A 27,788-nucleotide genomic window follows, 5' to 3' on the forward strand; every position below is an offset into this window, starting at 1 on the left:
GTAAAAAGTATTATAAGTCACCATAGTCAATAATTTAAAATATTTTAAAGACATGTGAAAAAATTATGATCAAAGAACAATTAATTTGGCGTTCAAAAAATGAAAAGTGACAAACAAATTGGGACGAAAGAGTACTTGTTTATAAGTTATAATTGTAGAAAGCTACAGTTTTCCTCTTTAAATAAAGTGGTCACGTGTCCAGTAAAGGAAAATTAAAGTGGTCACGTGTGTTCCACTAGGAGAAATAAAGCGTCCATTGGTCCAAGTTATCACGTTAAAACAAATTAGGTGAACTTAATAGAAAAATCTCTCAGCTTCCTCATTAGATTCCTTCCACCTCTGGTTCTCCACTAGTTTTCACCATGAGGAAATGTTGACCAACTTTTTAGTGAAATTGGAAATGGCTGTTTCAGAAAATACTCGATCGTCGCATATCGAGCAACATAATGAGGTAGGACCGTGCAGCCTGGCCTACCTAAAATATTTTGTTCTAACATCCCAACGTTCTGTTGTTAAATTTATTTTACACATCTAACTACAGGTACGTGAATGAAGTTTGCACAAAAATGACTCAACTTCATACATATGGGTAGCCAAACTTTTAGTCACCACTAGTCTAAAGTAGTTCCAAAGTGAGTAGACTTGCACACCTTAACGCACTTGAGTATGGATGGCTTAGTCTCAATAGAAAAGCTATTTCTGGTGCAGCAAGAATACTATCCTTTCTAGAGTGTCCCACTAAAAAGCCGCAAACAAACGAAAAAATCGGAAGATTTCAACATTTAGGTGCCATCATATAGCTTACAACACTCTCAGATACCTTTCCGGAACCTAGCTACAATCGGGGCATGATATACTAGATCAAGATTTTCTGAAACACACAAGAGCCTCTCAATTAAATTAGACCAAATCAAATCAGTAGATACCTCTACAAAAATATACAGCTAACCCTGCCGGAAAGAACCATTATGGTACACCTTGAAGCATTACTTTATCTCCGAGATCTCAAGAACACAATCTATGTCCCATAAAATTCAGATGGCAACGCTTGAGCAGGCTTTCCACTTATAATCAGCATGAGCTGACAACTGCAATATAGGCGTTCAAGGTGTTTCTCGGCGAACATAAAGCATCTTCTGATGCAAGTTCACTGGGAATGCCCAAAGAATCACACTTGACCAAAAAATATCATCCAGCTGTGTCACCTAGAATTCCATAGATCCACTCTTCAGCCTCTGCATTCGTGCCTGGAGCCCTGAAAGTGCCTTCTCATCCATGGGAAGAACCCCACTCTGAAGGGTATTTTCAACGCTAGAATGTTCAGTGCCAGGAGCTTGACTTGACACCACGTGACTGATGTTACCATTCATGGACATTAGTGGTCTATTACTTGGGTCTGTGTTATCCACGGTTGTAGCTAATGAAATGCTTTTCATTCTTTCGCGGATAGCTTCTAGCGTTCCACTAGTAACTGCAACAAAAAACTACTTTGTAACCGACATTTGTGGTGAACAGTTAAAATATCAAAATGAAAAAGAAAAAAAAAAAGGAAAACACAAAGTCGAGAATAGAAATAGCTTAGCACATGCGTACCTCCAGAAGGCAATCTATCATTTCTCTGTTCGCCCAATTGTTGCTGTAACTCCATATGTTCAGATGACAGCCCTCTTGAGAGGAGGGTGTTACCAAGTCTGTCATCTTCGCCATACGACGGTGGCAAACTAAAGTGTGATGGTTCAACTTTATTGTTTACAGATTTTGCCTCATTCAATGGGTTTGCATTTACGGGAGATAAAGGGCCAAATTTGGGAGAAGACAGGTTTAGTGAAGATGGGGGAGGAGTTGACATGGGTACACTAGAGGGCGTCCTTCCAGCAGCAGCATTCTTTTCCATCTGCAATTTCGTGACGCAAGAATTATTTCATGACTGATAACTATGAATCTATAAATGTGTAGAACAAAGAGATCCAATGCACACCTGGGCTAGACCATCTCTAATATACGTCCGGAATGCCTCACTGGCATTTTGCAGCTGAGCAAATATATCAACCTAAAAAAGATTGGATAAAATTTTATTCTGAGAAGTTTAGCTTTAAAGGCAAGGAATTAAGTTGACACTTAAAAGGATGGAGCATCATGCCTTGGGATAAAGTTGTGTGATTCGATATAACTCATAAAGACCAATTGTGCAGGTTTGCTTGTCACCAATCTTCTTAAATATGGCAGCAAGTTCTTGCTGTAAAACACACAACACAACTTTTTTATTATACCAGTACAATGCAACAAAATTATATTGCAAAGTAAAAAATAAAAAAAAAGGGGGAGTTCGAAAGATAAAACAAGCTAGAGAAAAGATGCCAAACACATTATACCTTCAACTGAGAATCTGCATTATGCGTTGCTGGTGCTGGATTATTTGCTGCAGAATCACCCCAGTGAGTTTGGCCAGGTACAGACGGAGTCAACATCCTTGCAGCTGCCAAGGTCTGAAAGATTGTTAACATCAGTTGGAAACTCCACATGAAGTACTAGCGCAGAAAAGGCATATGGCTGCTAAAAAGTGCATGACCTGAAGGTTAAGATCAATGTAGGCAAGAATAATGGGTGGTGGTTGCATGTCTATCGGCACCATGGATAGATGACCCTTTATGGCAGTACCACGAAGCTTGACAAGTTCATGGAGCACAGTTTTCACCATTCGTAAAGGTTTATCATCGGCTCCCGCTCTTTCAATTTTTTATACGACAAGGATTAGGAAAGAAAATACTTAATTAGTCCATATCAAAGCGCGTAACAAAAAGCAAAATCTGAAATCTAGTTAAAAGATACCTCCTCCTGATCTCTTCCATTCCTAGTTCTTGCAGGTAAATGTGAATACTCTGAAGGATGCGATCAAGGTCAACATCATATATGGTGCTTTGAAGAACCTATAAAATGTGAAACCAAGGAATTAATAGACACAATATCAACCTTCAAGAAAGAAACATGTCTACTACTACTGCAACATGGGAGATCTTGTATAGATTTTGCATTCAGAAACTTACCACACTACATCGAACAAAGGGAGAAAGGAGGCACACAAACATATTTGCATAAAGATGTAGATACTGCTAAAGAATTCCTAGTCATTACAATCTAAAAAACCCAGGACTGTTGTAACAAAAAGCAAGAAAAATTACCTTTGTAAGTTTTATGAGACATTTGACAACCAAATCAGAGAACTTCTGATTTCTTACAACAAGAGATTCATTCGTTGCTGGAGATGGCCACCTTGATGGGTCCAAAGGACGTAATAGATTAATCAGCACAACGAAGGATGATGTTCGATCAGCATTGTCCTATTTTAGTGACCAAAAATAGATAGAAAATAATCAGGACAATTCAGCTAAAACAAATGTAATAGTGAACTGCATTCTTTTTATGGAATTTCAAAATCAGAAATACCAAAATTTTTAGCATCAGAACGTTCAGTGCTTTCAAGAGCTGACTGCCATCATCCATGCGTGGTACTCTCTCATCAAGGAGCCAAAGCAAGAGTTCAGTAATGAGGATATCTAGGGTACTCTCCTTTACGGCATGAGAAAGTGTTTTATTCTGAAATGTCTGCAAACAAGGAAACAATCAGAAATTGAGATAAGTCCCAATACGTGTTAGTCCAACAAGTGTTCTAATACTTGATAATCATATATACAAGGAAAAATCAGCGTTGGTGCAAAATTAATAGAAATTGGATAGCCACATGCCTGCATGAGTGTATTAAGAACATATTTGCAAGATCTCGACGATGCACCCATCAGACTAAAGTCAAAAGTTTTTGCTACCTGCAGTCAATCTAGAACATGAGTAATTCGAAGCATACACAGACAACAACGAATTAGTTACAAAAAGAATGAATAATATCGTGCCTTATTAGCTAAGCAGGAAACAAGCCTATCTGCATCTTTGACAATTTCGTCCATGGCGCTGCCTTCAGGATCGTTGGTTGCTACGGCCAACAAATGGCACACAACTTTCATTCCTTCAACAGACTGCAACAAGGTAAAGGATTGCTCGCATCAGTGAATACTTGACAGTTACGCTCAATCCTCTTTAGTGATGAATCCATAAAAGCAGAAAAACCAGGACAGACTCACAAACAAACAAGAAGATGAAAGCATAACCAGCTGTAATGAAAAGTGCAACATAAGTTGTGCTTGGATTGTAAATAACTTACGCATTTTTTGATAAACTCATAACAAGTTTAGCAACAGCAATTTATACCAAAACCAAAAACAACAATTCGACAGCATCAAAAGACATAATACTCCAGCAATCTAAATTCGGGATCCAGATTTCTATATTTCAATGGCAACAAATACCATTCATATTCTAAAGCAAAAACACACCCATTGAGGATCATGTTAACTTTTTGCATCCATTTGGATCACCCGATATGATTTAGGATATGGAGAACATCACCCTGAAAAAATTTTCTTCGAAAATAAATGAATATGTTACTTATTTTCTGGTGTTAGGTAAATAAGCGGAAAATATTATTTCAAAACATTTATAAATAATCTAGGAACGTTACGGGTGGGGGTGGGGGTGGAGATGGAAGCTATGATGTGTGCTGGAAAGGATATGAAGGAGTGGACTGCCACTTATGGAACTTGTATTACCTACTTCCCCAGGGAAGTCAACAACATACCCAGTGTGATCCCACAAGTGGGGTCTAGGGAGGGTGGGATGTACGCAGACGGCAGACCTTACCCCTACCCTGGTGGGTTAGAGGAAAGTCATTTTCCTCATTTTCAAGGAACTTGTTTTCCTAGAGGAAATATTTTCCAACATTGACCAACCAAACATGGAAAAATTGGAAAACATCTCCTGTCAAAAACATCCTTAACAGTCTTGTTTCGCGAATGGTTATTTCCATTCAGTTGTTGGTCAGCGTATGGAGTTTTTAAGCTTATATAATCGTACACTGCTTTAAACACGGGGTATGACAAGGGTTTAGGATAAAATAGTCAATCGTAATCCATGAAAATAAAAAGGGGAAACTACCTGCTCAGGAGAATCATATGATATAATATCCAGAGCTTCGTTCCAGTCTGAGGGACCAATTGTACCAGAAACTGGCCGTAAGTTCACATTTCTTTCCATTGGAAGCTCTGTATTGTTATAAATATCCCTGGAAAAACAGACATAAAACAAACATACAAAGAAAAAAATTAGCAAATCTAAATTCAGATTTGTAAGAGAAATAAGATGCAAGGATCTCTTGATCACCTATTTAAGATTGGGCCAGCTATCGACCGCGAAACTTCACCGCTTGGCTCTGCCAGATCAGTCCTAAAGAACAGAATATCAAAATTTCTAATGTCAAAGAAGAAAGTAACAAGAAATTTGAGCTCAACCTGTGTTCAAAACACAGAACGAAAGCACAAATAGACGTGGTTATTCTGCCTATGAAATTTTATAACAAATAATTTTATTCATAGAAACAAAAACATAAAACAAATAACTTAAACGAAGACTCTCAATGTAAGTTACACAGTCAAAGTGTGCTATAAGCCTACAGGTCCTGGACAGTTGATTATCATAAATGTTAGATTTGCAATCCTGGGAAAAGAGGTTATTCAATACCCTCCAAAGGATGTTTCTTGTCTAGTAAAACGTTAAACATCGAAAGTACCCTCCAAAAGATGTTTCTTGTCTAGTTGAAACTGTATAAATTGGACGTACGGGTGAGTGTATCAATAAACAAGAAGATCCCAATACTGGCAAAGAAATAGATACCCGCTATCCCTCACTGAACGCCTTAAAGCAGCCCTAGCTTCCCCAGGTTTGCCCTCTCTTCTTTTGTCCATCTCTCTTGCCTGGAAGAAATTAGTAAGCAATGCTGTGAGAATGGTAAGGGAAGATGATACAAAAAACAATGAAGCAAAAACACAGCAGAAACGCGTCGCAACCTTCCACTTGAATCTATCATCTAACATGCTTCTCTGCGCATCTGTCAGCTTTCCAAGATATTTCCAAATGTCATCACCTGGAAGACATTTAATTAGAACCTTAAACCTACATCCAAACTATTCTGCCATTCATCCAGTTCAATGAAAAAGCATATTTCAGACGGCAAACCACGCATACCAAGGGCTCATGGAATCTAACACCCGAAGCCAGATAAACTCAACCTTATACCAGTATTCATAACTAAAGAACCTCACAGAACACAAACACTCACCAAGAATCTTATAGCCAGTAGCCAAAGTATTCAAAGCAGCCTTCCTAGTTTCACCATCTCGTTCTGCTGTTAAACTTGCAACAACTTGCAAGGATTTTAATTGTCCACCAATCTATCAGCAGGAAGGACAGAAGAGATTAAGCAACCTCTAGAGATGAGAAGATCAATAACTAAGATATTTACCTCAGCTTCATGATTATCCAGTAAGTAGCCAACAAGGTCAGCACATTCTATACGAGTTCGATTGCTCCTTGATCGTAAGCCTTCCAAAATATAAGGAAAAGTCTTCGCAGCAGAATATGATTGGATGATTTGCTTAGTTAGCTCTCGCATTTTTTCACGCACTTTTTCAATGTTATGGCCCGACTGCGAAAAGATGGAAAGGAGATATTTCAGACAGGTCAGTGTTAATATGAACAAAATAGAAGCAGTGCGTCTATTAAAAAAGGAGATGTTACATGTATAAAGCATCAGCAACACATCTAAATATCCATGTGTGTGAGTATGAGAATATAGTATCAATAAGAGTTAAACAATGCCAGACTACAATAAAAACCAAAAATCTAACACAGCGCAGTTTGCCCAATTTACAGGCTTATATGTTTATATATACACACAACTAAGACTAAATATAATACAAACAGCCAGAATTGGAAATGCTGCAAGAAATCACAAACAAATTGTACAAAATTATGGAGCTAGCAAAAGAGAGCCCATACAGACCTATTAGCTTCAAAGAACAAGCATAAAGAACATCACAACAATTTTAAGGGGATCGTTGGACAAGTACCTTCTCGACCAAGCAAGGAAGGAAAATGGCAGCTTCAGCTTCAGTCATCATGTATCCCTCGTTCCTTAACATCTCAAAAAGCTCAGGCAGAAATTCCAGAACCTGAGAAAATTATAACGGTAAAGTACTGGAATCACTGCAGGGGAGAAAGCAACAGAGCCAAAAAAAACACGAAAGCATTAGGGAAGGACTAAAGCAGAACAAGGAAAGAAACCTTTAACAGGCAGGAAGTGTTTGATTCGCAGAACCTCAGGACAAACCATCTCAGGACTATATCAAGAACTTCAATTAGTTCCTTCCCAATTGATGGGAGCGCCTGAAATGTGAAATAAGAATATGGTTGATGATAGCCAATTCCCAAATAACGTCTATTTAATAATAAAAAAGCACCTTTTGCAGCATCTCTATTCCATCAACTTGTTTCTTGAAGTCTGTACTGAGAAGCCTCCGATGCAAATCCTCTCTGAAGTACTTCATCAGGTCAGTCTGCCATTAAAGATTAATGAGATTCACCAATCAAATGAGAACTAGAATTATTATAATTTCCTAAAATGAATCTTCCAGAAACCTCAAGATCTTGTATCTGTTCCAACCGTGGCTCTTCAAACTTAAATCTGCGAACAACTATTCTCTCTCTGTCACCCTGTAAGTGTATGTGGTCATATCACCACCGAACAAAAAGGAATAGCTATCACACATATAATATTTCCTGAAATATAGATATACCTTGTTTGAGTCCTTGACATTTATCAAAGCTTGTGACTGGATACTAATGTCCTGAACAGACATTAGGGTCTCTTGCCTTGAGCTCCTTGCGGGATTAACTCTCTAGAGAAACAAATTAAAGGAAAAAAAATCACTACTCCAGTTGTTCCCTGCCTTCAGCTGTTCAACCATATAGAAACATACCGAAGCTCCAGCTCTGTTTCCATGCCTAGAAGTACGATCCGCAGGACCAGTGGATTTTCCTATCTTTGACCCCATCTTTGATGTTGTTCCAGTGGAAGTTGTTCTTCCCAGATCAAAGGTTTCTGATAAACAATGATAATTATTGCAATCACGTAAACCAAAGATGAAATGATAGATTTTGGCAAGAGATACGATCACAATTGAATGACAAAGAAAACGAAAAGTTAGAACATAGCTTATAGTATACCTTGAAGTACCCCATATGGTCTCAATCGTTCAACAACAATAGCTAAAGCAGGTCCTTGAATATCTTTCAAGTTCTTACTCACCTACATCAGAGAGTAACGCAATAGAAATGAAAGAGATGTCAAGCAACTAATTGGTTGATAAGAAGAAAGAACTAAAAACTATTTAAAGCTCATATACCGTCTCCTGCCCGCACACTCTAACAAGTTCTCCAAAGCATGCTTCTGCCGCTTTCCGAACATCGGCTGATTTGTCCTAATATAAAGAATGCAATCGCTTTAGTGCACGATATAGACAATAAGGTCCAGTAAAAGGAGGCGAAGATTATACAACAGACACTAAACGATTAGTGCAAGAGCCATCAATTTACCGTCATAGCAGAGGCTACAGGCTTTAGAAGATGTACAGCATCAGGAAATTCTTTCATTCCAGTTAGTTGTTTGGACAACCAATCGAAGAGGTCTTTGCGGCCCTCCGCACCAAGTTTGGCATCAGTTAGCGCAGTAGTAATGTAAGGCACCTAAAATAACATGGTTGTCAATGGGGTGAACAGTTCAAACCAAAACTAAAACATAGCACAGAACTGGAGAGATGGAAACCATTTTATCAAGATGAACAGCAGCAAGCCAAGAATCTAATGTATTCAAAGTGCACTCTCTCATGTGCTTTTTATTGTCACCAAGACATTTCAATATGTCCAGCAGAATACCCTGCAATGAAAAATATAATTGGATAATCAATAAACAAGAAAAAGGACTGAAACAACAAAATCTAGGTTCTGAACAACTTGAACCTTGCTTGACTTCTCAACTGCCGGTCCCATAGCAGAAGCGACACCACCAAAAGTTGACAAAGTTGCCATGATTAAATTCTTGTTGCTGTCATATAGACGACCCCTAAGAGCACCAAACAACTCTCCTGCACAGTTAAGGGGGGGAAATGAAGTGACATTTCAATGCACACAGTACCATTGCAAGATAATTACCCACAGCACAGTATGAACACCGTACCAGTTCCAGTAGGTTGAATGCGCTTATTAGCTTCTTCCAAAATCTTATTTACAGTTTCAATAGATTCTAAGCGAGCCTGAAATTCGAAACAAGAATTACAGCAGTACTACTAAGACACCAATTGCTGATAACATCAATAACATTTGGAGTACCTTCCAGTCAGAACTTTCCAACCCCTTGAGCAAACCAGGAGTTATCTTTCCACTAATGTCTTCGCGTGGAAGACTATCTAGCCCACCGCTAGACAAGGAAGGGGTATCTGATGACTTCACAGTTTTTTTTGGGACTACAGATGCACCCTACATACATGGAGATGAAGTTAAATCCACAAGTAACAAGGATTAGCAATGTTGAAGGAAATCAATTATACCTCAAATGGATTTTTTTCGTATTCTGCATCAAGGGCACTAATCAGAGCGGGTTTTACATCTGACAAGAACCCTTTGATATCTGTAAATACAATAAGTACATTTCAGCCCCAGCAATAATCTAAACGACATGTAAGAATTTCTAAGAAGACAGCTACAGGACCTTGGCGCTCCCATGGTTGAGAATAAACAAGTTGGATATCTTTTTTAACGAATAAACGATACTTTTTAACTCGTCAAAAAAAAAAAAAAAAAACTCCAAGAAGACAGCTCACCTGGACCGACAAACTTGTGTAAAGTACCAATAAGTTTAATGGTTGCATTCCTTGTGGCAGCGGCACTGGATTGTAAGCCGGTATCTTTGCAGAAATCAATTAAATCCTATAGAAATAATGCCCGTTTAGATTAAGCCACCCTAAAATTGTGAATCAATGTTGAGTGGATTCAGATTTTTATAAGCTCAGAATACCTTCAGTTTAAGAAGTGAAACACCAAAGTCATCGACCGCCGTAACCATCCACAATATGCCTTCACTAAGAACCTTAGGGTTCTTGTGCTCCTTCATAATTTTATAAAGCTAAAACAAAGCAGATACAAAAATAGCTGAGTAACACACAAGTATAGATAAGTCGTACTTCAACAACATAATCCAAATAACAGTATTTCATAACATGAAGTTTTAAAAAAATAAAAATAACAATAAAAAACAGTACAAGAACAAATGTTCCTTACTCTCTCAAAAATAAACCCTGGGCCCACAGCTTCACAAAATGTAGTTAGACATTTCATGGCCTGAGCACGAGTCTTAATGTCAGCAACTCTTTCACTTACACCTGACAAATGAATTTCAACTTAAAATCAGCCAAAAAACTGCATGGTAGATATCTTTTTTTTTTTTTTTTTTTGAGGTAAAGGTAATTTTATATTAACACAAAAAACTCATCATTCAAAAGAAAAAGAAAAAGATGAAGAGACCTTGAATGCAAAGGACAACACATTTCTTTGGGTATTTTGATGCAGTTGAAGCAATGTGGGTAATTACTTCAATAACCTGCTGCTGGACCTGCACTTTGATATACATTGTCAAGAACCAAGAAAGGATGTGACTTTCCAGATCAATCAACTTCACTAAGTTCAATTCAGGTAAAAGAGAAAAACCTTGACATTCTTTTCACTCCAACCAGGAAGAGCACAGAGCAGACGGACCAAAATCTCGACTGAAGGGTCAAGCTGTTGTAATGCTTCTACCTGTTCTTTGAATGAATTAATAGCTGCATAAGATAGTTGAGAAATATTATCAACTGTCAAACCAAAAGGAACGAACGGAGGTGTAAGGAATGCATCGAAAAGTATATTACATACTTAAGATGTTTCCACATCAGGTCTAAAAGCAAGAAAAACCGCAGGGACTAATCGAGAAAACTAGCAAGTTATATAAACAAAAAGAAATGCTATTAAAAATAACTAAGATGCGGCAACATTCGACAAATCGAAAGTTCACTGAAGAGGATCCACATCTTACGTGGACGCATGCTAACTGCTATGGGGATGGTACATACATACTTTTTTTAGTACAAATTCTGGTAGAAGGTTTATAGGAAGGGGATCAAATGTCACTAACTTTGTAAGGGTTAAATAAAGAAAAGTGGCACGGCCTTCACCTTGTTTCAAAGAATTGACACAGCAAGAGGACACAAAACAAGCAGTGACCACAACATTATCAAGGTTCATAGTGCAAAAACAGATAGCAAAACAAAGAGAATCAAAACCACAAATTATAGTAGATACTCTCAGCTGAATACTATGTTAGTTGTATGCTTCAAGTCCACATACAGTATATCACTCTCAGGTAAAGAGGAAGTAGGATTTAGGCCATTCACCATTGTATATCTTTTTTTTTTTTTTTTTTTTGGGGGGGGGGGGGGGGGGGGGGAGGGGGGTTGGGAGAAGGAGTTAACTTAAGCATGCAGGGTTTCATCTTAGAATTTAGATAAGCACAGAAGGATCTGAAAAGACCAAAAAAGAACCTTCAAGCCTCTCTTTCCACTCTGCACTCTTCAACTGAGTAATCGTCTCCGTCTGTATAAGGGACCCTAATTTACTTTCAATCTCTTCAAGACTCATCTCTGCAGGCTGTTCATATATCAAAATTGACTTATTAATCATGTGTGCTTTTTTACAGTATCAAGAATGATGAAAGGATGCCAAGACAAAAGTTAAAAGAAAATAACAGTCATCACCTCAACTTCTTCAACTACAACAGGCTTAGATGCTTTTAACTGCATAGTTCCATCACCCTTCTTACTTGTACCAGATTTTGCAGATGTCCCTTTCTTACTAGGAGGCTGAGAATCATATGGGACAAATGAGGAAGAAGAAAGATAACTGTAGTGAGGAAAAGCATGCAAAACTTACAGCGGCTTGGACAGGTTTCTTTCCACTCAGCATGCTCGCCGCAGACCTCTTAACAAGTGATCCACCCTACACGAACGATGAGCAAGAAATCTTTTTGGTTCAAAAGGAAATATTTTGTAAAATAATACGCATCATTACAAAATGGAGTGCTGCTATTGTTTGCATTGTGGTAGCTATCACAGTCCGAGATTACAGATGAGCAACTTTAATACGATAAGAACTAAAGAAACAGACTCGAAGTGAACTGAGAAGTAACTGGGAAAACATATCAATAAAAAATCAACCTAACACTGACATGGTCAGATCATTTAAGAATATTCAATTACCCTAAAATCTTTAAAAGAAAACAAAACAAATAATGTCAGCCATTGTAAGACATGCAGAAAAAAATCCACCTAAGACTGACATGGACAGATCATTTAAAAATATTGGATTACCCTAAGATTTTTAAAACAAAGGAGTGTTGGATCAGCTAGACTACAGCAAAAATAGTTCTAAACTGCTCCAAGTAGCTAGGAACAAAAATTTATTGTACCAATGAATGTTCCATATGCAGTTACATCAAGCTGTAGCTAGAAACAAGAAGTCAAATTAACTTAGGAAAATATATTCATTAGCATAGTAAAGTCCAAATTAACTGAAATAGACCTACACGACATTACTTTAGATAGAATTGATCAGTATATAAAAAGATAGTCACCTGAGTGGAAGACACAATTCCTCCTGATGATGAGACTGCACCTGGCAGTTTTTAACAATTGTGCATGTTAAGACAGAACATGTAAGTAATAAATAGACAACACAGCATATCAATGGAAAACTTGTAAAAGCAAAAGAAATTCAAACCAGAGGTGAGTGCGGCAGGCGGACCACCGTCAGAGCCCCCAATCATTTCAGATAACTTCTTCCGTCTAACATCATCTAATTTCTCCAACGACTTTTCCAGAGGTCTCATGCCAACCGACTGACGCAGAAGGAAAAATATAGCAACAGTTGTCAATTGGACATTAGGTGAGAAGCTCTACAATTAGAGAGAAAAATCCCAGACATAAGTACCTTGGCCACAGCTGCCAAGGCTGAAAAAGCAGCATCTCTAACATCTGGTGTTCCATCATTCAAGCTCTGTAAGAAATAATAATATACCAGTATCATAAACTTGGCCTCCATGCAAAAGAAGCAAATATAGGCAAGTGCTAAATAATATAAGAGAGTGTAAGCCGCTATCAGGAGATGAAAAAGAGCTAATGCAGTTCAACATGTGTAGGTCCACCATTCAAATAAGCAACTAAAAAAGCCCAAGTGAATAACACTTCCAACCAAAGGAAGAGGATATAGGGAAGACCTGATGAAACCATCTAAGACACATGCTATCAGATAATGGAAAGGAACAATGTCCTTGTAACAGTAACTATCCAAACATAGACTTCAACTAAGCCACAAGCGAAATTGCAGTTGAAAATAAAACATCTTTTTCTTTTTAAAAAAAAAAAAAAAAAAAAAAAAGGAGGAAAGAAATAGAAACATATTCCTCTATCGAACTAAATCTGACCATTTCCTCTAAATGGCTAGGTTACCTGTTCTGAAATTTTGCAATTAGCAGAAATTGACTAATTCATGTATTTTGGGCATTAAAGATGCTCATTTGTACACATTAACTTTAATTTCATACATTTCAACTGCAGTTTATAACATATTTGACCAAGCTGGAAACCCAGTACACTAAGTTCCTGCTCTGCATGGGGTCCTAAGAAAAGCTAGACCACATTGGGTTTATTGTACCGAGCTAAACAAGCGCTCAAATTTTCATGGCATACCGAAATCATCCTAGGTCATTCTATGATTCTATCTACAAAAAGATAATAATCAGAGAATTCTGTACCAAGGAAAACAATGTATAGCTAAATTTCATCAAAATCACTAAATGTTTTGCTCTTCATAAAAATTTGCAGCAAACCACAATCTTTTCTACCATGGTTTAGAATAAGGCGATTTGAAAAACACCAAAAGAATATCAGCAAATACTATTGTACTCCCAAAACAAAGTTTAATACGCTGCGTCCCAACTTATGTGATGTTGTTTGACTGGGCACGGAGTTTAAGAAAGACTAAAGCTTTTAAAACTTGTGGTCTGAAACAAGCCATAGATATTAGTGTGGGTGTGGCTATAACTCATCACACTCACTAAGTGGCAAAATGAAAAGCTTAAAGTTAAATTGATTCTAAATATAGAAATGTATCCTTCTATTTTGGGTAGAATAAAAAGGAAAAAGTATCACATAAATTGGGATGGAAGGAATAGTTGATTTTGAGCATTCATTATACAGAAGATAAAATATCAAAAGAAAAAGGACCACTATCAGAAACAAAGGACATGACATCCATCGAACTAACCTCCATACAAATGGGAACATATTCCTTATGCGCTTTTAGAATAACAGCCTTGTTGCTTGTCTCAATACAAAACGTCAACCAATTTAAAGTCAGAGATCGCACTAGGGGAACTTTATTTTTCGTGGCAGTCTTGACATCTGCAAAAGAATATAAATAAATTAACTATTTTTTCTAATACAATATTTCACTTCAGTGAAATCAATTTACAAGGCAAAGGACAACGTGTAAGAAACCTCCATCACAAAAACATGAAGTATTTCAACCAATACAGATATATAAAAGTAAAATTTTTGGAAGGACACCTTTCAAATAATAGCGTAAGATTTAAAACAGTGTGGTTAGAAGATGCCCTAAAAACTTTCAAATGATATATAATAGTAGTTTTTACTGGTTGAATTGATGTACACAGAAAAGTATCTGCTTAAAGAAAGTGATCAAGTGATCTGGGATGGGAAGAGCAATAAACCTGAAAAAGAAACAAATAGCTCCATATTACTATAAGCCCTTCTGGAAAATCCCAAGGCAATTTAATAAACTAAAAGAGCTTTATAAATCCAATCAATGAAGTAGCAGAGGTGGAAGTTTTGGCAGGGAAGTTGGGAGGAAAAGTGAGGGAATTACCCACAATTTATTTGGGTATGCCCCTGGGGGCAAAAAGCAAATCTAAGGAAATATGGAATGGGGTGATTGAGAAGTGTGAAAAAGAAACTGACAAACTGGAAAAGTCAGTATCTTTCTTTGAGGGGGAGACTGACCATGGTGAACAGTGTACTAGATGCACTGCCATCCTATATGATGTCTGTGTTTCCAGTTCCTGTGAATGTGATCAAAAAGATAGATAGATTGAGAAGGGACTTTTTCAGGCAAGGAAATGAGGACAAGAAGAAATTCCACCTAGTCAACTGGGAAGAAATGACAATCAGTAAGAAAGAAGGAGGGGTGGGCATCAGAGATTTGGCAAAGCAGAACAAGAGCCTATTGATGAAATGGCTATGCAACAAATGAAAACTTACTGTGGAAGGAGGTGATCATTGCATGGGATGGAAGATAAATGGATGACAGAGATGGTGAATACTCCATATGGATGCAGTATATGGAGATCCATTAGAAATCTCTGGCCACTGGTTTTGACCGGATCAAACTTTAAAATTGGGAATGGACTGAAGGTGTCCTTTTGGAATGACAGGTGGTGTGGTCAAGAATCTCTGAAGCACCTATATCCAGAACTCTACATCTTAAGCCAAGCTCAACAGGCTACAGTGGCTGTAATGTGGACAGGTCAGGGTTGGAATTTACAATTTAGAAGATACTTGAATGACTGGGAAATGCCAAGGATAGCAGACTTCTACAACACAATTGTTCACTTTAACAACTTAACAGAGTAGAGTGATACTTTGGTATGGAAACTTGACAGCAAAGGGTGCTTCACTGTCAAATCTGCATACAGAGACTTGAACTCAACAAATAATCAGGTGGAAGGGTGGCCTTGGAGGATGATTTGGAGAACAAAAGTACCTTACAAGGTAAAGTATTTCTCATGGCTATTAGCAAAGGAGGCAGTTCTGACTCATGAGAATTTGAACAAGCGAGGCTTCCAACTACTAGGTGTTACCTATGTGGAGAACAAGCAGACACAGTCAACCATCTTTTTTTACATTGCAAGTGGACAGACCAGCTTTGGCAGATCTTTGTCAAGATGAGGAAAATTGAATGGGTGAAACCAGGTAACATAAAAGAGGTGATGAAATGTTGGAACAGAGATGGAAATGCAGCAAAGGAGGAGGAGAGATGGAAGATTGACCCAGCAAGTATATGGTGGACAGTTTGGAAGGAGAGAAATCAGAGATGCTTTGAAGACAAACAGAGTAGCATGCAGAGATTGAAGTCAAATTGCCTAGGATTTTACTACTTTTGGTGTAAGCAGGAAATGATAGATCAGACAGTAGATATTTATACAGCTTTAGATTGGTTATGATATAATGTAATAGTCAGGGCAATGTAAGTTGTAACACTTTTGGAGGGGACTACACTTTTGGATGCAGTAAACCTGTGGATATATAGGCTAACTGTTACCATCTCAAAAAAAAAAAAAAAAGAGAGAGAGAGAGAGAGAGAAGTGAGCAGTAACCAAAGTGCTTCCTGTAAGCATCAGGGTAGTGTTAGACAATAGATGCAGCTATACTGTTGCATCATTGATGTTGTTTCTTGGCTCATGTAGCAACCACCAGGTATCCAAATCTTATTCAGTCAAATTGTGGACAAAAGTATAAGCTACCAATAACTTGAACATGTGTCAAAGGTGCTATTATTGTAAATCTCGCACAAAGTCAGTAAGACAAACCAGATGCATGCTTGGATGTTTGTCATCTTCACAATGCAAGACATGAAGTCATCTAGTATAAATTCAATAAAATTCTTTTAAGCAAGAATGTCTAGGAATCACATAGATAAAGGGATTAAATCATCACTATGGACATTGAGAAGCAACACATGACTGCTTAAAATTTTCGACAAGTTGAATTTATATTAGCAGTTGCAGTATCTGAAAAACTTAGAATTGAAAATGGAACCTGCCTTCAACAATATCGGCAAGACTTAAGCACCCTGATTTGTGCATGGCCTGGAGTGTTTGAGTAAGTGCATCCATCGAAGTTGGTTTTTTCTCTTTCAGTTTTTCCTATAAAGAAAAGAGCAAGGAAAAGAGAAATATAATAATGACGAAAAACAAATTCTAAGAACATACTACAGAGAATGGTTACATACATGATTTACTGATAAATGCAATGTACTATAACTATGGGCTTCTCGAATAAGGTCCATGTAGAGTGTTTTTGTTCTACCTCCGCACTTGGCATTCAAATTAAATTACAGCAGAAGAAAACCAATAAAGGAGACGCATAATAGGAGCTTGAAACAAAATATTAAGCATTAATGCGCGTTAATGCGGCAAACACCTCCAGATCAACAACGGTGAAGGTGGTGAATGGAGGCTGACCATCCTCAGAGACCTGTCTTCCATTTGCAAGCCCAGCAAGGGACGGACGCAGAACTCAATTTCCAAACATGGGAACTAACTTAAGGTCCACGAAATAGCAAGTTCTCAAAGACAAATAAAAGAACCTACTGACACAAAAAGAGATATACATGTGCCAAGTAACTAACAGATAATCGTCTTTTTTTTTTTAAACTGGTAACTTCAGAGAAAGATAATCGTCTTAAAGTCAAATGCTTACCAGTAATGCCGGCAACAAGAAGCGAGAGCTTCCTGAAAAATGTGTTCTCAGTCCCCTTGCAAGATTTCCGATTGCCTGGATGGCTTCAACTGCAACGGCAATATTTACATCTGTAATGAGCTGCAAAGTCACAAGACAACAGTAAATTTGCAGTGAAAGACAGCATGACCAAATGCGCAATATAAAATAAATAAATAGATAATTACCCATCAATATAATGCCACATGCATACTATTCTTACAACAAGAAATTATGAAATCAGAAATGAACTAGAAACTTGAGCTAGATTACAACGATGTGGTCAAAACGCCACAAACACAAAAATACACAAAGTGAGTAGTACCGCCGAACCTAAAAGGTAAGAATATAAAATTAGAAGAGAAAAACCCTTCATCGGTTCCCAAAGAAAAAAAATTGAAACAGTTGGTGAACCCGCAATCAACAATAACATCTCAGAACTGTAGGTGAAGCGACACTTAGCAAACAAAACACTGTTTCACCAAGTTCCAGCATAAGCCTCAATTCACCTCATTGATGCAAAAAGCAGACATCCATGAATTTATAAGGCATGTACATAGCCCATGCTCATACAAACTCAGCTAGAACCTTTTAATGTGCGAAGAGATGAGATATGTACATCAGAAATAAAGTACAGGCCCTCCATCTAAGCTTGATTACCACCCAGTAGATCCATCTCATGGTTAGGCTGTTAAAGAATGGACCTTGGAACTAACTCAACCCAAAGCTAGCTCATGAGGTGAGGATGGCGCAAGACAATATAAGGAGACAACAACCCATTTCTTCCACCTATGTGCGACACTCAACAGGCACCACTGGCTGATTTCACCTCCAGTGAATGCTATCTGTTATCCTCTTTGAATCGATTTTTTCTTGAGATTATGATGACATCATAATGAACAGAGAGCCACATAAGTATAAGGTAGCACTCAGCAATGCTTTTCTTCTTTAAACCTATCAAACTTATCATTATGTACTTCCCAATCAACAAGAAATAACTACTGATCAACAATCAAAACAAAGAACCACTGACAGCTAGACTTTAGCAATCACAAACTCTGCAACGGCTAAAATATCAACTTCTTTAACCAAGGACAATAAAATTAGAAACCTTCTTAAGGGTCCTGCAAATTTCTGCGAAATCACCAGGTGCGATTTTCTTTGTAGATGCAAGCTTAGTTAATTCTGCAACAGCCTCTTTACGCTCTGACCACTTGGCTGCTTTCTACAGAAACCAATTGAAAAACAAACCAATGAATGAATATGTGTGTGACACTAGTAAAATAAATTCGTCAAATCTGTAACAGAATGCCACAGAACTTCAAACCTAAAAAATCCTAACAGTTTAATCCAATAAAATGAACAGGAAGCCTAAAAGAATAAGAGGAAACACTGACCACTCCATCCCAAAATCCTGTCTTCTCCAGAGGGGTCAAAATGTCAACAGGATCCACAAGGTCATACTCATCTACCTCCTGCGGAACTGAAAGAAGAGGGTGTTGTCAGGCGGGATAATTCAAAGTGCAAAGAAAATTTTGACATTGAGAATAAATAATTCTAACATTAAATTGGTGCAATTAGTTGCAATTCCCTGGTTGCAATAAATTGTAGTATACACTTTGTTTCCATTGACAAAAATAGCATCTTCTAGTGCTTAATCAAGGAGCAAAACAGCAACTAAGCCAAAAAAAAAATAGTGAAATGGGTTACTTTAAAGAAGAGCAGCCTGACTATTGGGAAAATCATCAAATGTTGTTGTGATTTAATGGTTTTCTTTACAATATACATATATAAAGTATTTTTAGGTGATTTCTCCATCTGCCTAAGCTTTAAAGGCAAAGTTACACAGCGCTTGTGCTGGTGAATAGTCATTTCACTGAATCATGAAGATGGTATGATATTTACAAGGGTGATGCTTGGAAATACATTAGGTGCCTCCCAAGAATCTAGTCAACTGTATACACAAGTTCTTTTTAATAACATTTTTTTAATTACATAGGGGGTAGGGGAACGAGAAATGGGGGAGATGATTACAAGGTGGGGAATCGAACCCTCACCAACAGGGTGAAAGTCCAGGTAGCCAGCCAACAACTGAGCTACTAAGACCCCCCACTGTCTACACAAGTAGGATTTCCATTTTGCACCAAAAATACAAAAGAAATAAAGAGAAGTTTCAAATCTCAAAAATTTGATTCCCTATCCCATTAAAAGTTCTCTAATGTCTTTTCCTCCATAGAACCCAAACAACAACAAACCCAGTATAAAATCACAAGGTGGAGTCTGGGGAGGGTAGAGTGTACACAGACCTTACCCTACCTTGTGAGGGTAGGGAGGCTGTTTCCGATAGACAATTACAAAAAGGACTGGCCCCCATAACTATCCATGCAACTAATGTCATGTCACATATATGACCATTCATTCTCAATGTTTACAATACATTGGTCTTTTTCTCAACAAACCAAAAAAAATCGCCAACGCTAGTAGATGAAGCAAAAGTCAAGTTGGAGATTGCAGAAGATTGGCATAGAGAAGAATACCAATCAATTTATCTTATTTTGTCATGAAAGAAATATGAGAATGTTCCACAATACTGAGAGTGATTATTAACAAGATCTTTTTTTACAAGTGTAAATAGAGAATACCCCTTTGCGTAGAAAGCTGCACTGACTTGATATGTTATTGTGGTTCAGCCACAGTCAACCCCCCCCCCCCCCCAACCCCATCTAAATTGTCCATATATTTGACACTATCTTGGTGTGCTAAAAGACTTTTGACTTATCTAGAAAACACTGATTCAAACGGACAAGGAATCTTCAGTTAAGTAACATACTGTCTGCAGCAGATTCTTCTGAAGGGCCAGAGGCAACTGCCTCTGAAACTGCTTCCTGCTCTGGCTCTTTGTCCTGCTCGGATCTGATAAAAAATAAAAAACGAAAGTTTACAAACAATATTGCTAATCATTGTGATGTTCATCAGGCATGCAGACACAAATATGCATGAAAAGAATGGTCCTGACTAAAAATCATTAGGTGATCCCCCACATGGCAGCCCAAATCTTTAGAATAGAAAATATTCAATCAACATCAAACCTAACACGGTAAAAGCAAGCATGTTTAACTAGAATGTTTATTAGCAGGTACATGTTTAGCAAGAATACAAAGAAACTTGCAAGAGACTGTCAAGTCTGGATACGTTCTGACACAAATGTTTACATTCTTCGGTCAACAAAGATCATACATTCCACTTATCAATACTGCATGTGTCCTTTCACAATCCACAGCCTACACAAGTACAGAAAATATTGTACAAGCGAGCAGCAAGCTTACAAGTTGGATACAGATAGTTACTGACTCACTGTGAGTACAGTACCACCAATTTCTAGTAGTACTAAATAACATCATCACATAGACAGCAAATGTGAAGCAAAGAATAAGATATACACATCTATATAATTCCTAAAGCACTGTACTCAAAACATCTACATGGAAAACGAAACCCTGATCATCTCTTCTTAGAACCCTAAGAAGGAATTTGGAATTTGGAATCTGCAGTTATCCAAATAATCCTCAAAGATAGCAAAGACTCCATTTTCTCAACCTTTTTTGAAATGAATAGTAAAGACTCCATTTCCTCAACCTAAATCTTCACGTCTCTTTCATCTAAGTCCACAGTCCACAGGCATTTCTCCATTTCTCAGAATCTCATTTCTATTATCTCCATCTGCAATGCCTTCCCAACCTTCCATGATAATAACCTACCACATTTTTCAAATATTCCGCAGCATGTAGTAGCTACTATTCGGGCCTCATTTAAAGAAGAATAAATCATTTAAACTTTAGTGAAGTCAACTTCCAACACAACTTGCAACCAGACACCAACATATCAGAGAATCCACCAGAGACATCAAGCTCCCACTAAACACAACAAACATCACACTGAAATAAACAACCACCAAAGTATAATAGGTCACAAGGAATCCCCCTAATGTGGCTCCAACTTGCCAGCAAACAACCAGCAAAAGAATCAAATTAAAGCGTTGACAAATTTTAGCTATTGAGGATCCATCAGCTATGTATTCATTTTTATACTAATAGTATAAAATAATAAAATGTTGAAGAGGGATCATCATGGATATCCACCTATTGACTGTTGAAATTTGGGAATCTATTTTGAAGCATTTGTTACTAACTAAGGGCCTGTTTGGATTGGCTTGTTTTAGCTGCTTTTAAGCCAAAATAGCTTTTAAGCACTTTTGTAGTGTTTGGATAAAATAAAAAGGTGCTTTTAAGCACTTGTTTTTAAGCCAAAAGGACAAAAAATAAGCCAAACGCCATAAGCTAGAATTTCTAACTTATGGTTTTTAGCTTATAAGTCAAAAGCCATAAGCCCATCCAAACAGGCTCTAATTCTTACATGCATGCATCTTAAGGGACAATAAAATGGGAGCTTATGCAACTTAAAATCTAGCTCTGTGCTCTTGATTAGAGCTTTCATGGCCTGCTATAGGGGGTCACTGCTACATAATTCAAGATGGGATTCTTAGACATTTTCTTCCAAACCACCCGCTATGGTGCGGAGACTTGAGCTAGTAGCTTCTTCGAGGTCTTTATGGTTACAAATCATATAGTCAAGTGCAATCGGTCTTGTATGAAGTGCCTGCACCTAATGGATTTATATTGTCTTCAGAAAAAGACAACCAATAGAATGAGAGCTTATGTAACTTAAGTTTTATTTGTTTGTGCTCTTGATAGAGCTTTTTGTCAGCTAACAACCAGCAAAAGAAAGCTTAACTATAACATTGACAAATTTAAGCTTTTGATCAGCTATGCGGTAATTTCTACACCAATGTTATGAACTAAGTAAATGTCAGAGAAGGATCATGATATCAACCCATTGACTGTTGGAATCAGGTAATCTAATTTCAAGCATTTATCCGTAACTAATTTTTACGTAGCTGTATTTTTTTTCATAACTGTATTCTTTTTAACAATAAAATGAGAGCTCGTATAGCTTAAGTTCAATTTGCATACTCTTAATTGAGCTTTCACGGCTTTCTTTCTAGTTGTTGCATTAGGCAGCCCCGCCATAAGGCGTCATTCCTGGATAAGCCAAGGTGGAATTCCTAGAAAGCATCTTCCAATTCACTTGCTACTATAAATGCGACGAGGAGACTTGAGAGAGCTGCTCCTTCATGGTCTTTTATCTTATAGTTAGGTGCAATCTCCCTCTTTATCGAGTGTCTGTCACCTAATTAATTTACCTTTGTCTTCAAAAATTGCGCCTCAATTAGAATGAGTATGTGTATGTTAAGTTCTATTGCGTGCTCTTAATAAGCTTACACAGTTCTTTCTCGTTTCTGTGCCATGCAGCCCTACTAAAGAGGTCATTCCTAGATGATTCAAGGTGGATTTCCTAGACCGTGTTTCTTCCAATGCACCTGCTAGGGTAAAAGAACGTACTCGGGGGACTTGAGCAAACAGATCCTTCAAGGTCTTAATATCTTTGCAAGGACATAGTGAGGTGCAATCTGTCTCTTTATCAAGCACCTGTCACCTCAATGATTGATCTTTGTCCTCAAAAAGATGACCAAGTCAAGACTCCATCACCACACAATCAGAGAAATGAAACAAATAACTATGACTTTAGCATAAATAACACACCTTTCCAGCTAAAATTTGGATAAACATCTATAGAATGAGAAAAAAGAAAAACAAACAAAATTTGTCCTATCAGAAAAAATACCTTATTTTGCGTGTTGGCTTAGCCGTCCCCGTAACATTGACAAGCTCAGCTTCCAATTCTTTTTTCTTAAGAAGAAAAAAGAAAGAGAAAAAGGTAAGGTGAAGAATAATCCAAAACCACACCATAAAAGCACCAGAAGTTTCCTAGGTAGCAGTATACCATTGTATCACGCATTTTATCAAACAATATTGATTTCACAGGATCTTTTCCAATCCAGCGGCAGAGCTCCAGTGTCAGCCCCTTAGATGAAGCACGAACATTCTGATCTTGATGGTCAAACAATTCAGGGAGCATCTTCAAGATTCTTTTTGGTGGAATAATCTTTATCCCAAATTCACTATTCATATTGGTAAAGTGTCATGATCTAATTACGAACTAAGAAGAATAAGCTAACATGTTAAGATAGATATTCACAAACCTCAAAGCCTGAAACATGACATCAATCGCAGGAACCACAGCTTTGGCAACTTTATTTTTAATTGCTTTCTCCATAGCATCCTAAAATATGAACTGTATTTGTGAGAAAGGCAACTAATAAAATGTATAGCAGAGGAAGCCTGGAACAAAAATCAAGAAATGCACAAAAAGAACGCAAAACACGACTATTATTCAAGTGGAGAGAAGATAAAACCAAGCCATGAAGCCATGCGCTTCACTATTGCTTCATGAAGCCATGCACTTCAGAGAAGCGTGTTTCAAACGTAAAATGATCCAAACTAGAAGCAGTTGGTTCAGTGAATCTCAGCGTTTAGGAGTTGGATAGACTCTTAATACATATAAAATTCATTATTTCAAATTACCATGCCTTCTTAATTATATCATGACTTTTATTCATAATTCAATCGCGACTTTCTGCCTACAGAATCATAGATTTTAGTCCCTAACATATGTGGCAATTTTTTTTAATTTTTTTGATGACATGGGAACCCGCAGCCGTTACCCCTCGGGTGCGCACGGAGTAAACCCAGCTCCTGTGCAATAGCTCGCAAACCACACAAGAGAGGTAACCCGCACTAGGCAAGCCCGGTGCGACGAGCTCGACCCAGAAGGCAAATCCCCTGCTGTCGTAGGCAGGGGGTTTCGAACTTGAGACCTCCATTATGAAAGCCTCATGCTCAACCAACTGAGCCACCCTTGCGGGTAACATATGTGGCAAATTTGAAGCACATAACTCCATACTAGTTAAGTTTTGGCCTCCAATTCCTAGTATCAATCATCTTTTTACCCTCCAAGTGCAACTCTAAAGCGCATGATCTAAAAGAAAGAAAATAAATGGATTTTATACAAAACGATAAGAGTCAACAGTCTATAGCAAAAACAGTTCGTCTTTTTTAACGAAAAGTCCACAAGAAAGTCTTCTAGTTATACAGTGAGGGTTTCAGAAGTCACCTGGTGACGAAAATACTAAAAGAACAGCTGACATCAGCCCTATTACCAGTCTTGAAAGAGAAAAGGCACAAAACAATGTGTTCAGAGCTAGATTCACTACCTCAGGAAATATCCCCTAACGAATTAGCAATTATAAAGTAACTATACTCAGTTTTGCCTAAAGTTTTCATACGCACTAACTATTCAACTGCCTAAGAATAAGTGCTTAACAACAACTGAGCAGTCGTTTGGTACGGCATATAAGAATAGTATTGAATATGGTGTATTAGTAATGTTGGGATTAGATATGCTAGCATTATTTTTTATCGACTGTTTGGTTTGCTGTATTAAATGAAAATGGTGTATTAGAATAGGAATAGTACTGAATAGGTGTATTAGAATAGGAATAGAACTGGTATTTTTGATGAAGCTTTGCTATGTATATAAAAATAATACTGAATAGGGTGCATAACTAATACAGGTATTAGTAACATAGGTTAAAAAAACACTACTAAACAATGAATTAATAATACTAAAGCTAATACATGTATTATTTTCTCAAATACATCCTACCAACCAACCCCTGAATGTGTACCTGCTTCTTGTTTCCATTGCTTGGATATTTCACCGTGATAACCTCTATTTACTTAATAATATTGTTCACAGCATTCAGGAAGACATTAAATATAAAGTATTTCCATGGAAGCGTTCTAACTCTATTCTTTAACCACCAAATATGCCACAGTCACACAACCTTGAGTCAACACTAACAGCCCTTTAGCAGCTCAATCCACTTTTAACACTTCATAATGACTACACATTTTAGTTTTCTAACAATAAATAGCAGAAAGTACAAATAAGACGCCACTGAACTCTCAGACAAAGAGGCATATACATTGCCAATAACATTTCCAGCTACGTAATGTCTGGCACGAAATTTAATAAGTCAAATAAGCTCCAATCGTATATAAAACAAAAGCATTAACAAAAATTTAAAGAAAAAACAGTAGCTATCTGAAAGAATATTTTAAGTCCAAAACCTTTACTTCCATATTGTTTGCTATTTTACTTCCACTAACTTCAACTCAATTACGCCTAAAAGTTCTACCAAGTACACAGTAAGCATTTGGAAAATGCATAGCATTGTTGAATTAATTTTAAGACATACCAAAAATGCCTCAACAGCTTCCAACTCTATCCAAAGCAAAAATATCATCTGCGCCTTCTCCACTGTCTTCGGCCTTCCCGTTAAGCATTTAGCCACTATTGCATCACATACTTCTTTCGCATATCTACACATCAATTAAAATTAACCAACACAAACAACAAATTAAACAAAACTAAATAAAAAGTAAGTAATTAAAGTAAACCCTTATTACCTCCCAGCATCAGCATCAGCAGCTTTCAAATAACAAATCAAAGCATCAAGTGCCTTATCCTGTGCTGGCGCATTTGCATCCGCTACAGCCTTCCTAAAAAACGGACCTAAAAAAAAAATCCAAAAACATTCAAATCTATCACAAATACAATCACATTACATACAGATCGCTAAAAAAGGAGATCGTACGGTTAGTAATCCAGATCTAGCGGAATCAAAACCCTAAGACTCACCAAATTCACGTATGCGAGGGTCTTTGGGATCAGTAATGGAATCGCACACAGCGGCAAGGTCAATGTTAGCGTCATTTCGTACTTTCCAGTTTTTGTGAGTTAATCGCTCATCCCATGGCAATTTCTTTGCCTCTTTCAACAACTTCTCATCTTCCGACATTGTAATAATAACCTATATATTGTATAGATACGTTTGAAAATGTATATGAATTTGTTGATATAAAGACCGATCGGAAACGCACCCGGAAAAAGGGGAAGCGGCCGTTTTTGCTTCTTTGATTGTCGTTTTGGTCTGTGCCGAGTGCCGGCGAGTTTGTTTGGGAAAATCGAGTGCGATAATAATACCTTTTATCTTTCTCGTTTCAAAAAACACACAGAGAGAAGAGAGAGGAGAGGACTAATTTATGTTTTACGCTTCAATGGGAAAAAGAACCACCCTCGGAGGAAGGAGCGTGAATGTAGTGAGCAATACTAATATTTTTCAGCTATCTCATATTATTATTATTATTATGTTAAATTGAATACTGAATTGTACTTATAACATTCAAATAATAATCTTTTGCAAACTTTTTCTTTTGAGGCATCGATACCTCTATTGGATCCTGACTAAATTTGTATTTGCGCTGGAAAATGTATGGTAAAGTGTTCTGAAAAAGGCGAATTCATATTCTAAATCTCGCACTCGAAATCTTTTAATTAAGGATGAATGGATATTTATCACTCCACCACAATCATTATTGATTGAAATTCAATCATGTTCCAAATTAGTTTGTTTCAAAGAAATTTCATCCAAAAAAAGATTGAGTTTTTCCTTCTTGAGTTTGTTGAAGTTTCAAAAATATTTATTTTTAATTAAGTGAATGCATTTTAAATCAATTATATTTTTTAGTTCAATTTCATTGAAATAGTCTATATGATAAAAGAGGTTAGGATATTATTATATAATTGTTTGAAATGTTTAGTTAAATAAATTAAATGTTGTGTCATAATCTAAACTAAATGAATGTATATGGTCAAATTCAAATTTAACAATTAAATAAACAATAGTACTAGTACTATTTAATTACATTCAGTCAACAATTTAAAGGGAAGTATTTTGATTCAAATTCAAACGAGTATAATAGTGGGCGCGTGGGGGTGTTAAGCTTGATTTGTTGTGGTTGAGCGGTGTATTTTGAAGTTGGGGTTGTGGTGGGACCCAAGAGAAGAGAAACTTGTAAAAATTTGGAATTCAAATTGATGAGCAGTTTATAAATTACGGACATGTTCCAGTGTAATAAACCTCATTGTACGTATGAACATCTCATTTAACAACAATTTATTATAAGGTCATAACTTAAAATTTTTTATCAAATGGCTATAAATTTGTGGTGACTGTAGAAAGTTTGTGATTAATAGGAGTAATTTATTTATTTACTGTTAAATATTAATGATGTGGGGGCAAATATTCCCTGCTCGACACCA

General features: G+C 37.1%; 1 protein-coding gene across 1 annotated transcript; it reads right to left on the reverse strand.

The window, feature by feature from the left end:
• Positions 1–675: 675 nt before the first annotated feature.
• Positions 676–26,725, reverse strand: LOC132045654 (protein MOR1). Its single transcript, XM_059436233.1, has 54 exons — positions 26,325–26,725; positions 26,093–26,198; positions 25,882–26,005; positions 23,764–23,843; positions 23,505–23,682; positions 23,346–23,410; positions 20,434–20,516; positions 19,001–19,086; positions 18,715–18,828; positions 17,586–17,705; positions 16,927–17,029; positions 14,353–14,489; positions 13,018–13,083; positions 12,808–12,925; positions 12,662–12,702; positions 11,962–12,027; positions 11,787–11,891; positions 11,574–11,679; positions 10,705–10,817; positions 10,522–10,609; positions 10,279–10,379; positions 10,016–10,123; positions 9,822–9,927; positions 9,549–9,628; positions 9,331–9,477; positions 9,179–9,254; positions 8,962–9,086; positions 8,768–8,878; positions 8,539–8,688; positions 8,349–8,423; positions 8,170–8,251; positions 7,923–8,044; positions 7,740–7,841; positions 7,582–7,656; positions 7,404–7,499; positions 7,228–7,329; positions 7,014–7,115; positions 6,407–6,589; positions 6,224–6,335; positions 5,952–6,028; positions 5,779–5,858; positions 5,269–5,331; positions 5,044–5,170; positions 3,906–4,028; positions 3,744–3,821; positions 3,445–3,603; positions 3,180–3,338; positions 2,830–2,927; positions 2,570–2,726; positions 2,373–2,486; positions 2,141–2,236; positions 1,979–2,050; positions 1,594–1,894; positions 676–1,471 (listed from the first exon to the last, which is right to left on the reverse strand). The coding sequence occupies exons 1-54, from the start codon at positions 26,482–26,484 to the stop codon at positions 1,206–1,208; spliced, it is 6,084 nt and encodes a 2,027-aa protein (XP_059292216.1). The 5' UTR covers positions 26,485–26,725; the 3' UTR covers positions 676–1,205.
• Between the last annotated feature and the right edge of the window lie 1,063 nt (positions 26,726–27,788).

The sequence above is a fragment of the Lycium ferocissimum genome, chromosome 2 (genome assembly GCF_029784015.1).
Source record: "Lycium ferocissimum isolate CSIRO_LF1 chromosome 2, AGI_CSIRO_Lferr_CH_V1, whole genome shotgun sequence".
Classification (NCBI taxonomy): Eukaryota; Viridiplantae; Streptophyta; class Magnoliopsida; order Solanales; family Solanaceae; genus Lycium; species Lycium ferocissimum.